Raw genomic sequence first — 13,465 nt, forward strand, 5'->3', positions numbered from 1 at the left:
CCAGCTTTCAGGATATGCAGGCTGAAGCTTTGATCCTCAAGGCAAAATACAGCTTGAAACTCATGACACAAGTTTAACTTGCACAAGTTAATCAATTATATCATCAAAGAGGTTTGTACCTGCAACAGAGAGAGGGAAGATTCAGTAAGTCATTAGAGAGAGGAAAGGTGGGTTCAGCAGAACACACAGGAGCTGCTGGTAGCTCAGGGATGGGAAAAATTATAACAAGGCACAGAATCAATATATTTATCAACTCTCATATTTCTGTGCAGTTTAAGAACTGTTCAAGTTTAAACAGCTCTTTATCTGAATTTAGCTTTGAAAATGGATGTTTGTATTTTAGTGAAACATTTCTGTGTCTGGAAGTGTCTCTTCAGTTTCATTCAGCTGGTCTCATAAAAGACATCATTTGACCCTCCAGTTTCTGTAATCATAGAAAGACCATAAAAACTTTTTGATTCAGTAAGGAAACTCACAAAAGAAAAAAAAAAAAACAACATATTTTATATTTCTACAAATAAATCCCAAAACCATAAATCAAACAAAACTTTAAAGCCTTAACTAAAGATATTGTAAAAAAAAAAAGAGGGCATGATATAAAGTGTCCTTCCTTTTCCAAAGTCACTATATTGCCTGATCCAGGAGACTGGTATTTCAAAAGGATTAGAAGCATCTCCCCATGTCCAATGGGATGAAGATATTCAGAAGGTAAGTCTTGAGGAGATCTTTCTAGAGAAATAAAGTTCTGGGGAAAAAAAAAAAACCCAAACATTTCACCTTTTAGTGCACAAGACACAAATCCTGGGATAGGTTCCTATCCCAGCTGTCCATTTATCACTGGTTATTTGACAATTAAAAACATTTGTTCCCATTTCTGTGGGGGATGGGAATACCAAGCAATGCAAAGAACCAGCCTCTCCAAATTCTTTTTTTTCAGCTCAGATTCAGCAGGAAACTGGAAGTCACGGATCTCAGAGAGAAGGAAGTTTCTATATTACAACTACAGATTCATTTATCTTATTTTTATATGGGAATAATCACTGATAGTAAAGTTGTGTTAACATTCCTTACTGGGGGAGGGTTAATGATGTGAGAGCAGCTGAAACATGGAGTTTTAAACTTCAACATTAAGCAGCTCTATTATTAAAATTCATATTTATTCCAATCTTGTGCAATGCTCGTGACAGCTCAAAGAACTTTGATCTAAAATGAATTTTACCTTTAAATACTGCTGATTCTTCTGAGAAGGCAAATTAAGCTGGGCTCAAAGAAGTTGAAGCACCCACAATTTCCCAGAGTGAGGCCCCAGTAGAAGAGTCAAGAGAAATTGCATATAAAAGGCAAACACACAAGACAAAAGGCATATTAGCTGCAAATTAGAAATGGTCACTTGTGTTTTTGTGTTTATGTACAGAATGAGGCCATTTGGGGGCACTGACCATAGTAACTGGACAGTTGTTAAATTAAAAACTAATTAGGTCAGTTCAACAGCAAGCCACCAATGTGACACGTCCCAACATTCTTTGAGTGGGCTCTCAAGAATCATGAACAGTGAAGATACTTCACCTTATGAATGCTTTCCCCAAAGTGGATGGTGAGGAGAAGAATGAAATTACAAGGTGGATTTTCATGAAGCTCATCTTGGGAAACACAGCCCGAGTCTCAAATACCAGTGAAGTAAAAGATGCAGGAAGATTAGAAATGACACATAAATGAACTGGGCATCATGAAAACTTAGTCAATGAAAAATTGGGAAAATTGGACCGCTGTCTTTGATGTACACAGGAAATGGTAGAGGCAGGGGTGGAGGGATAATCAGCAAATAAGCAAGAACATGAAAGTTTCTGGCACAACTTGAAATCAATCTCAGAACTTCTGGAGGCAAATTTAATACTCAAAACATCCTTTCTTTTTTCTAGATGGCTTTTTCCAATGGGGGTTTATTTATGCAATTAGATGGCAGGGCTTGGGAAACATTTTAATACCAGCAGCATTTGATGCCAGACAAAGTTTACCCAGCTAGCTTAATTTATGAGGGGAAATTTGGATTTGGTTTGGTTCATCTCTAGACAAGCCCTGATAGAATAGCTTAGAAGGGTCCAAATCTTATTAATTCCCAAAAGCTAAAAGTTATCTCCAAATTAAGTAAAACTCAGTCCCCAAAATAATGTCACAGATACCTTTACTATGATTGAAAGTCACTTCCAAATGCATATACTGAAATTCTGGCCCCATGCCTTACAGCTGTTCACATTTTGCTACATAAGAAGCACTGCACTTGCCAAACTGATTTTCTCAGTAAAATGAGAAAAGGCTGAACCATTTTCCCATTAAAAACATTCACTAGTTTCCCAGGTATGTGTGCAGCAGTTTTTTGTGTCTCTGCTAATAAAGTCTTAAGTGTGCTATAAGCATTTTATTCATTAGAATAGTGCATTTTCAAGTTAAGCTTGCAATTTGAATAACTTTGTAAAATACTTTTTTCTTCTTTAAAAAAACAGGTAAATATGGAGGAAACCAACAGAGGCACCGCCTGATCTCAGCAAAGTGTCTCTGTGATGCTGGCCTGTGACTGGTATTTGAAACTGGCAGTAGCATTTGTCATATATAAGGACTGGCAGAAATAAAATATCACCTCATTTATGTGTTTTGTTTGCTTTTCCTTAGAAGTCTGAAGACATCTGCCTTTTGTGGTGTAGTTTCAAAAGGCAGAGAAACAGTACATGAAAATCCAGCGTACCTGTCTCCACTGAAAGCACCCCGAATATGTTAAAGGTATTAAAAACATGAGCTCTGCTTTTACATCTGCTGTCACCTGCAGAGATCAGAGCCTATACATACCTTACAAATTGTCACAGCTACACAGATGAAACTGCAAGTACCTGATCCTGACAGCTGTTTTAACCAGGATTTGCAAAGCTGCCTCCCAGCTGAAATGCAGACCGACGTGAGCTCAGCCATCCATCACTGCTGCAGATGTGCCTGTGCTGCCTGGCACAGGAACTGCTCTGCTCTGCCAAGGGCTGGGCTCTCTCTGCCGAGGATGGGAGCTGGTTTGGGTACCCCCACATGTTCCTGCAGCAGTGCCAGTGATGAGAGAGCAGCTGTGCTTTTGGCCCAAAAGTTAATGAATTAAGGTCTAAGAGGACAAGATGTGGAATTGGGTGCTATTACAACTGCAGAGCCCAGAGACATTCAGAGGCTGCTGAAGCAATCAGTGGTAGAGCCTTGGGATGTTAAGGCTGTGCAACAAAGGTTTAGTGGGGAAGATGCTTAAGCTTTAAACATCAACACTAAACACCGGATGGTGATAGAAGCATAAACAACTTTTCTTTATTCCTTTCCTCTCTGAATTTACTTGTACTCTATAGTGGGGCTAAAAAAATAAAACCAGGCAAACTCTATTCTTCTAAGCTCTGATACTTTGTTCTCTGCCTCCACCACAGTACACCTAAATTTGGTTTAACATACCTTCAGCAGGGTTCAGCTTTTCTGCAGATGTTTTCAAATGTTTCTATTTTAGACAATTCCTGCAAAACACACTAAAGTCTTCTCTACGTCAAGAAAGAAACAGGACCTGGTGGAGCATCCAGGCTGGCGTGTGTTTTATATTTTCCACGGCTCTGTGTCTGCAGAGAACATTTCCCAAGGAGGAAGGAGTTTTTTTGGTGTCTTTTTGAATCAAGCAAACAAAGGGATTTTCACTTTATGATCATCAGACATTATTTTGAGATAAACAGGAGTGGATAAAGATCCTACATGCCTTTAAGCATAGAGAATAAAAGCCACTGAGATTCTAAAGGTTCATAAATGGAAAGCCATCACCAAGGAACCAAGAAGTCTGGCTCCCCATCTGAATGCTGCTCTCAGCTTCAAGGAGACACATTTTTTCGTTCAACTTTCTCACAGCATTCACCTAACTACACTTGCCAGCATGTTTTGCCAAAGTAGAGAAACTGCTGCAGAAACCATCTGCTTGACATTGCTTACATATAATAAAATATGGCTCAATACAATGTGTTGGAAATGTTTGGGGATCTTTACATGGGAACCAAGGGCAGCAATGCTGACTCAGGCAGATCTCCCGCTGCTGTCAGTGGGAATTGCACCTGAATGAGCTCTGCTGGAGCTGATACAGAGCTCGCTGTGCAGAGCCTGCCACTGACAGGAGAACATGTGGTTATAGTTTAACAATACCAACTGTAATGGAGATGAGAAGGAAATTTTATAGCATTTCTGGCTTGCTGCTCTTTCATAACTATCAAAAACACTTAAATGATTTGTACACGTCTGCTCTGTAACAGCTTTTCCCAGCTTCAAGTGAACACTGAGAAACTGCTCCAAAGTTAGGTCCTACCTGAACATGAGTTTATCTGTTGATATAAAAACATGGACACCAGAAAGACTACATATAAAGCCTAAAATAAAACTTCATGATTTCCCTACAGATTGTACTACATTGTCTCTGGATGAGAACACAGGCATTTCAACACATCCCCAGGGGCTCAATGTGAGGCAGAAATAAAGCCTTTGTAGAACAGACTCTGTCAGCCCAGTAGCAGGATATGTGTGACACCTGCTACATCAAAGTACAGCAGCTTCTCAAATTTGACTCCAAATGTAGGTGTTACAAAATTACAGTGTCAGTAAGTGTAAAAGCTCAGTGTGTCACTCAGGTTATAGCATCTGTGAATCGTGATCACCAAAGCAGCACCTCCAGGGGGATCAATCAATTCCCCAACCTCACCTGAGTTACAGAAGGCTGAAGAATGGCAATAGGGAGAAAGTAAAGTAGAGAAGCTATGACAAATGTTCCCACAAATCTTAACCACAGTTACAACAGAAAGGATTCTCAACCATCAATAATTCCTAGGAAGGGGCCACATTAGAGAACCAAATGTAGAGTAGGTAAAATATTTACTTTTGCAACCCAGTAATTAGCATACACTTATCACAGAGGTTGCAACTTGGTTGCAGCTCCCAGGCATGTGCCCTTTTCCTCCAAATGCTACCAATAAACTCCTGTGTTTTGCATTACAGAGCTTCTGCTTCCCTCAGTTTACCACCCATGGGAACACTGGGTGTGAGATTAGCTCAGTTGGTCAGAGCAGGGTATAAAAAGCTGTGGGTTTGATCCCCTTATGGGCCATCCACTTGAGAGTCAGACTCAAAGATCCTTCCAGAATATTCTGTGATTCTGAAATTCACTTCCACATCATGTCTAGAGAAACTGCACTCCTTTTGCTCAGGCACAGGGACACAGTGAAAGCTGAAAATCATCACATGGATTGTCTGTTTTTTCATGTGATGAAAGGCAGTAGTGGCTGGAAATTGAAAATATGAAGGCAAGGAAGATCTCACTGCAAATCTCAAAGTAGTGTAGATTTATAGTAAGTGATCACCCTCAGTGTCAGATATTGCCCAGAGTGGACCTCTGGGTGGAGATCTTCCTGCATTTAGGCGGCCAGGATAGAGATTCTGAGAAGTTTCAACTGCTTTAGTTGAAGGAATGTAACAATTTGGTGTTTGACCTCTGATTTGGGCAAAAGCCAATGTGAGGCTACTTTAAAAATCATTGCTCAGCTCCCTCCTGAAGCAGACAGCGAACAACAGCTGCATTCCAGTAAAGGGAGCCTGGAGAATCAACATGGGGGGCCCAGCACCAGGCTGGAGCTCACTGGCAGAGAGGAGACTCTTCCTGGTACTCTTTGTGAGATTCTCTGATCACTTGTTTAGCCTCAATGTTTGGTTCATCCTTACCTGTATTCCATGTTTCCTATAAACCCTCTTGGAAGATAATCCATTTGCACAGGGATAGTTAGGAAGAACACTGAAGGGTCATTAATACTCTCCATGCTGCAGTCTCATTACAAGGCTTCTGCAGACCAAGAAAAATGTATCAAATACACTTTGATCCCCAAAAGGATGGCCTTAATACCATATGAAGGAGAGTATCCACCATCCACAGAGCCACAACATGTAATTACAAAACAGTAAAATAATGAAATAATCATTCCTGTAGAACTATAATGCCTTGGAATACACTAAATGTTAGAAAAAATATTTGAAAGTTAAAATAAGGATGTTTGGTTTAGAGAAATCATCACAGAAGGGGCATCAACTAAAATTCCAACACAACTGTAAAAGGCTAATTAACACACAGAGGCACTATTAATTTGTCTTATGATATCAATTCACACTTTACTGTAACATTAAAAAGCTGTTGGTCTGGGTCAAGTGAAAGAACAGTTGTGTCCCTGCAGTTATTCAAAGGAACATGAAATTTGTAGTTACACACAGTAGAACACTAATTTTAGGAAATGCTTACCTAACATGGACTTTGGTGGTGGAAAAATAAGGTCTACCAGAATTGCAATTCCTGAACAGCTACTTACCTTGCTTTTGACAGATCACTCGACACACCTTTGTTCTGCCTTTTGTGTGAATATTGCACTTTTATAGCTCCTTCTTCCAATGTACCTACTCAGACAAAAGGTTTGCATCAAATAAAGCAAGCAGGAAAAATAAGAAAAGTGGATCACTGCTGTAGTTTCTTCCCCTTTGTAAGATTAAGGGAAGGAATGCAGTATGTATCCTCACCTTAAGTGAAAGTAAGTCCAAAATAATTCCATGCTGAAGCTTACAGATAAACCCAGACAATCAAATATTAGTTATTTAACTTTTGACATGCCTGTGTTACCTTATCCTTGTTGCTTCCACTCTAGTTTGTGTTTTTGTATCTCACATTTCTCTTTTCCAGCTGGAAGTGCAGTTCTGTTCCCAGGGGTGACTGAGAGCAGGTCAGTGGTTTTCCCCAGATCATCGGTGCATGGCAGTCAATCTCCAAACTGCCTCAAAAGCACCAAGTCCCAAAGCACAGCTTGGCACAGAAGTGAGGTTTTGTTCAGAGGAATCTGACCAGAATGGTGCTGAAAGCAAGAGCATGGCCATAGTGGGACTGCCACTGCCTGCCATGTCTCTCACACAGGAGCCCAGGGCAGCAATAGCACAGAAGAACCAAACAGAAACATCTGCAAAGCTGCACAAGGAACTCAACTTCAGCTCTGGGCTACGAGCAGTTTTTAACACTTCATCAAAGGAGATGGGAGTTTTACTTTGGACAGTAGACTTTATTAGAAATTTTCTCCTCATTCATCAGTAAATTCACATTAAAATATGCTGAAGGCAGCTCAGTCTAAACATTTGACATTCTGCCCTAACAACAACTTCCAGTTTATAAACTAGATAACTGATTCAGGCAGATAACTTGAAACATGTAAGAAACACAAACAGAAAGCAGCATCTTAAAAAAAATGGGATGAACCTGAAAAACTGATACATTTCAGATGGAGCTGGGGAAAAAACCAGAATCAGTCACCCCAAGCTGGGAAACAGTTAAATGAGAACTCCAGACGCTAAACAGATAAATAAACATTATAACCACACATACATTAAAAAGAAAACAAAGTACTTAGAGTTCATACCACATAAAAATTATAAATTTGTTTTTCTTAAAAAAAAGTGACAAGCTTCCTAAAATATGAAAATCCTAAATTCTTGGGACAATGAACACATTGTTATAAACTGCAGAACTTTGGAGGGACTAGATTTGGTCTTGAAAACAATGAACTGCACCTTACTGTTACCAAGTCCAGAAATTGATCTGACACATAAACTGTTTGTTTCCTCTCATGTTTCTAAACCACATTCTCTTCTTCTAGACAATAATCTGCTTTTTTAAAATATTAGAGCTTTTAGATATAGGCCTAATTATGTTGAGCACTGAACATGCAGAATCTCAACAACTCTGCATACCAAAGTTTAAATATTTTTCAAAAGTTACTATCAAGACTTTTCCTTTGCTAATTTATTTTTATTTATTGAAGTAAAGTGTAGGAGAGAGAAAGAAAAATTAAAATCATACTATTGAAAAATGCTGTGCCTGCAGGACACTGAATCTTGCAGGTCATATTTTCTATTGGCATTTACCAGAAGCAACAAAGATAAACCATTCAGGGTATGAGAGATAAGAATTATAGCCTTCAGGACTGTAAACACAAAAGGCAACAGGTAACACATGAACCTCAATCAAATCAATGTTTTCACATTCTTTAGTAGTCCCCCGCAATGATCTGCTTTCACTGGTTCAGAAAAAAAGACATATATTAAAAATTAAATAACACTTCAGTGTCCATCACAAAGATTTATATTTTGCTGTAAACAATTTTCTGCCATTTGCATTGATGAAGTCCAATGTGAGGCCAGAGGGTTCTAGGTGTCTTATTGGTACTGTAAATAATTTTTCAGAGACAGAGGCAAAGGTAGAATTTCTATGTCATGCAGGCGGTCTCTGCCAAGAGCAAAACGAATTGATCTTCGGCACAAGTCCATTAAAGGCAGGGGTTCCGCTGGAAAAGCAGGAGAAAGAAAAGAAAACAGAGAGTTAATTTTTCAGCATCTCCATTTACAGACATTGTTTTGTTTATTAACACAGATTCTGTATTCTATTGATCAGTCATAAAGATAGTAATGGTATTGGGAAAACCTTTGTACCTTGAGGCAATTAAGATAATCGAGAGAAGCCAAGGCAGAATTTTTTACATTTCACCCATAGTAAGAGGCTGCAAAGTTTCACACTGAGCTACTTTATCTGCGAGGTTTAAATCAATAATGCCAAACCACTCTTCAGGCCGCTCTACCAAGCATGAGAAGTTACTACATTTCCAGATCTCAAACAAGACAGGGAATTTCTACTGTGTTTATAACACAACATTCATCATTTTGTGTTAACATGAACTTCACTGGCAACTTCTGACCTTTACATCCCAGCTCCTTCTACATCTTAGGAACTGGAAATGGCACTTAGGGGTAACCAAACTTTTCAGCCGACAGTGCTTTTCCAGCAACACTCTCTTAGCCTTTCTTTCTAGGAACTCCTTTGGAAGAAAAAAATAAACAAAACACCCTCCAAAATCTAAAGGAAACATAACCTTTTCCTCTGTGAATAAATTAGTGAAGGAGGATTTGGCTGACTGGAAGGCAGAGTGTATGTTCCCATGTGGATGCACACAAACACTCCCAAAATATATAAACACTTTCAGATGTCTTAGGTTTAATTTAATCAAAGTGAATTAAGTATCTGCTAGAAATGCCTTGCTGATAGCATTTAAGACTGGAGACTGAAACTCTGATCCCCAGCATCTCAATCTCACCCCTATATCCCATCCTGGCCTGCAAAGCTAGCACAGAATTGCAGGAACATCATAAAACTTCCACCTGGTAGCAGGAAGAATCATCTCTGTGACTGCAGTGTTGGCAGTGGGAATCCTTCTGCCATGGGAGCTGGAATAAAGCTGTGAAGTCTTGTACCAGTTACTGCTATCTTTAAGAATTCCAACCAGATGGATTTTGTTGCACATGCTTACTTAAAAGGGTAAGAATTTTAAAGACTAAAGGACATTTTTCTTCTTTACATGATAAAAGAGCAGTAGCCTTAAAAGACTTACTAGCACTTTCAAACCGAGGGGAAAAAATGTATTGTGCCTATATTGTAATGATAACATTTTATAAACTTGACAGATTTCTTACAAGTGCTGAACACTGTACAGCACTCAGTGGTTTTCTCAAGATCTGTTGTATGTGCCACGTGCAGATTGACACACACTGCCTAGCAGAAGGTGTGGCAGGAGATGGAACCAGATGACCTTTAAGGTCCCTTTTAGGGACCACTCCATGACTTTATTCTATAATTCTGGGTTTATCTATCAATCTGTTAGCTGATACTTTTAAAACTACTTGGAAAAAAATCATTACAGAACACAAAATGCCCAGTTAAGGACTGGATTTATATGCTAGAATTGTCTGTTCCAGTGACACACCACTGACTTAATGGATTTTCTATCATTTATCCCAACATCACATTTGATTTGTGTCGTCCACAGTTCACTATGATATTTCCCCAAAGTGGCTGCAAAAAAGCTTAGAAAGCATTCTGAAAGACTAAAAAGCATTTTTAGCTTATATTGATATGGAGTTTATTTCTTGACAATACACCTCATTGATAATTTTACCTATTAAAAATTACAAAATAAGAGCCATCACATTCCATTAATAAAGCAACATTTTCTCTGCATAGGTGATCTTAGTTTTCATTTTTTTCACAGCAGAATTACGGATGCAAAATCTTAAGGGATGAAGCTGTGAAATTCATTAACCACGATTAATAAGCAGGAGCAAAAATAGCTCATGAGTTCTGGGACACAGAATACAACACATCTTACAGACCTTACACCATAAACAACAATTTTCTGAGTATCTTCCCACAATCTCCGAGGTCCCATTAGGAAGATATAAAATGAGGACTAGGAGTGTTTAAAGCCATTAACTGACCATGTGGTCTCTTTTTTTTTTCCTAGACAAAGGAATATGTAAAATGCAACCATCTGTGCAGCCAGGCACAGTGTTAATCCCAAACTTCAAAATGCAGTTTAAGGAAAGGTTAAATTATTTTTCAAGCTTGAAATGCTAAATGAATGTCTCCTGTCTCACTTCTACAGGGAATTTTCAAATGCTGAAGAAAATGCCCTCAAGTGTTTGCAACAGCTGCTAATTGCACATACTAAATGTGTTTTTGCAACTTGAAAATTGAACTATATTCTTTTTATTCTATATTTTACTCTACAACAAATACAACTAATTCAGAACAGGTTAGTCCTACAATAGTAAATAAAAATTATGTTTTCTGGGGTGCTGGCTATAAGAACTTGAGAAAAAATTGTAATAATAACATTTTAAGTTAAAAGTGTATGTAGCTGTGCATAGTCCTAAATAAATAAAAATTAAATTCAGAAAAAGAAATAATCTTAGTTTTGAAACCATTTATGGGACAAAGGTAGAACTCTAAAATTGAAGACTGACAATTCTCAGACAGCCAAACTTGACAGAACTATTATTAACCACTTGGTGTGTACTTAATGCTGGCACTCCCCCTTCACATCTCACATTTTCACTACATATTTCACAAAGCAGGAATAGAAGTACCATGAGTAATTCAGTCCTTCCAGAGGGGAAAGGACTGGTTCAACTCGAGGATGTTGCCATGCCAGCTGAAACACACACGCAGACTTGGTGCATGCAAAACACTCCACAGCACATTCAAACGTTCAAATCATACTTTCAAAATGCTGTTTTCATTTGAGATCATATAAATACTGCTGAGAAGAGTCTAATAATGCAAGGGATGGGAAGATGAATACTCTGAAGACACATCATTAGCTTGAACTTGGCTACAGAAAAAGCCTTTCTTTCACACATTTAACTATTTACCTTTGAAAAACTTTTAAATTCAAGGATATTAATGGTTTGTCAGAACATCCCATTAATTCTAATGCATATTAGGTGTACCAAGAGTTGTATTTTTAAAACAACTGCCAATGGATGGGAACTGGAACATTCAAGGCCCCCAGAAGAGCCTGAACTAACCATTTTTCCAAAGTTATGTGAACCCAGTAAAGTTCTTGCCATTAGGGAAAAAAGAAAGAAAAAAGAAAAAAAAAAAAAAAAAAAAGGAGAAATAAATTGTTGAGCTGGAATGCAAAATTGCAAAGAAAACACGATTCACAAGAATGGCTCTTTGTACTAAATTCCCGACCAGGCTAAGGAACCCAAGGTGAGCCACTCCAGGGCAAGGGAGCTTTGCACAGGAAACCCAGTGCTTCCCCTGGGCTGCAGCAGCACCCGCAGAGCAGCTGCAGCTTTTGGGTTTTTGGGTGACAGCTCCGGGCTTGGGCCAACCCCAGCCCCCCTCCTGTGCACTGACACCCATCACCTGCTCACCTGAAGCTTTCTCTGAGACTTCTTCACCCCAAGGTAGCTCCTCATATCTGCCACATTACAGAGAAAAAATTAATTTAAAACCTGCTTAACTGACATGTCAAAGTTTAATTCCTGTGTCTCCCCGTTTTGCACCAGTAGTTTTGAAAAAAGGCCCATTTGCAAACCTTCCTTTCCATACACTACAGTCCCAGCCAGGGGGACACTTTGGCAGCACAACCACAGTCACTCCTCTCACCCAGAGCTGTATTTCACCGAGAGGGCCACAATATAGCTAAAATGGCTATTTAATATAAGAGCTAATAACTTAAAATTCGCTTAAATATATATTTGGTTAATTATATTAATTACAATAGCTATTGAGTAACTATGCAGCTATTAATAACACAAAATAATGGTGTTATTATACATACAGATCTAGTCATTCTAATGGTGTCACTGCTGGGTTAAGGACAAAAGCAAAGAAACATTTGTAACCAGACACAACCCTGTGCTTGTGAGCATTCCTCCAGTGCACATACATTTTTGAGAGCAATTTGCACATCATTACCAGCTGAAAAGTTCATTTAGTTTTGGCAACCTGAACTTATTTAACAATCTGGCACTCCAGTAAGGCTGCCTCCTCTCTGCAAACAGGCTTTTGTAGTTGAGATAAAGTCATCGGGCAGCTGATAACACTGCACGTTATTAACTGCAATGTTACATACGGCTCACACGAAAGAGCAGCTCTTAGCAGACAACACTTATTTGCCAAATGACAATACTATTTTTTAAAATAAATTTGTAAAGCCCTAACAGCACCTCAAGTTCATGCCTTTCACTAATCTATGAAGAATGTATTTTTATCTCATGTTATAAAAGCAGAGATGATTGGGAGGGCGAACCACAATCAGCAAAATTAAAGCTGGGTGAAATACAATAGAAGTTTTCAGAAGAATTGATGTCACCAGAACTTAAGAAATTTATTTTTTTTTTAGTTATTTTATATACATACCTTAGACATCAAGCTACCTTATATTTTGATAGTTTTGACCTTGAACTTATTTTTTAAAAGCTCTCCAGCAATCCATGTTAGTGTTTCCAATTGCTGAAAGGCAGTTTTAAAGTCAGATTAAAAAAAAAACCAAAAACAAAAACAAAAAACAAAAACAACAACAACAAAAAACACCCCAAAAAACCTGTTAGGAGACAGAGATGTGATTGCACACCATGAAATAAGTGAAGGGCATCTCTCCAATCCTAACTTTGCTTTTCTCAAAAAGGACGAGCCAGCTCCTTAAGGAGCTGAAGCCTCAATGCCTCAGGAAAGGGAATGTAAAGTCTTGCAGGAGGAGAAGCAGGATGCCACTGCTCTTATCCTGATGCTTCTGTCCGTGTCCTACCTCCGTTCTCCTTCCTGCCCCCATCTTCTCCTCTCTAGGTCAGCAGCACTCCAGTTCTGCCCAGCGCCGCCCTTCATTGCTCCATTTCCCCCTCACACTCCTTTTCCCCTCATGATACTCACACCAGTGAGCATCATGGTAACCAGACACAACATCGGTGAGCATCATGATCTTCAGAGGGATGGTGTCCCCCAAAGGCTGATCCCTTGCCATGGAATGTGCTCCAATATCACACAAAGCATCAGCCTCAC

General features: G+C 38.9%; 1 protein-coding gene across 2 annotated transcripts in view; it reads right to left on the reverse strand.

Moving 5' to 3' along the window:
- Positions 1 to 7,116: 7,116 nt before the first annotated feature.
- Positions 7,117 to 13,465, reverse strand: part of SPSB4 (splA/ryanodine receptor domain and SOCS box containing 4) — an 81,197-nt gene continuing 74,848 nt past the window's right edge. For both annotated transcript variants that reach the window (XM_077785551.1, XM_021553666.3), the window contains exon 3: positions 7,117 to 8,408. In XM_077785551.1, coding sequence (XP_077641677.1) covers positions 8,281 to 8,408 — 128 coding nt within the window. In that variant the 3' untranslated portion in view covers positions 7,117 to 8,280. The remainder of the gene's footprint in view (positions 8,409 to 13,465) is intronic.

This window comes from Lonchura striata, chromosome 10, assembly GCF_046129695.1.
Source record: "Lonchura striata isolate bLonStr1 chromosome 10, bLonStr1.mat, whole genome shotgun sequence".
Lineage (NCBI taxonomy): Eukaryota > Metazoa > Chordata > Aves > Passeriformes > Estrildidae > Lonchura > Lonchura striata.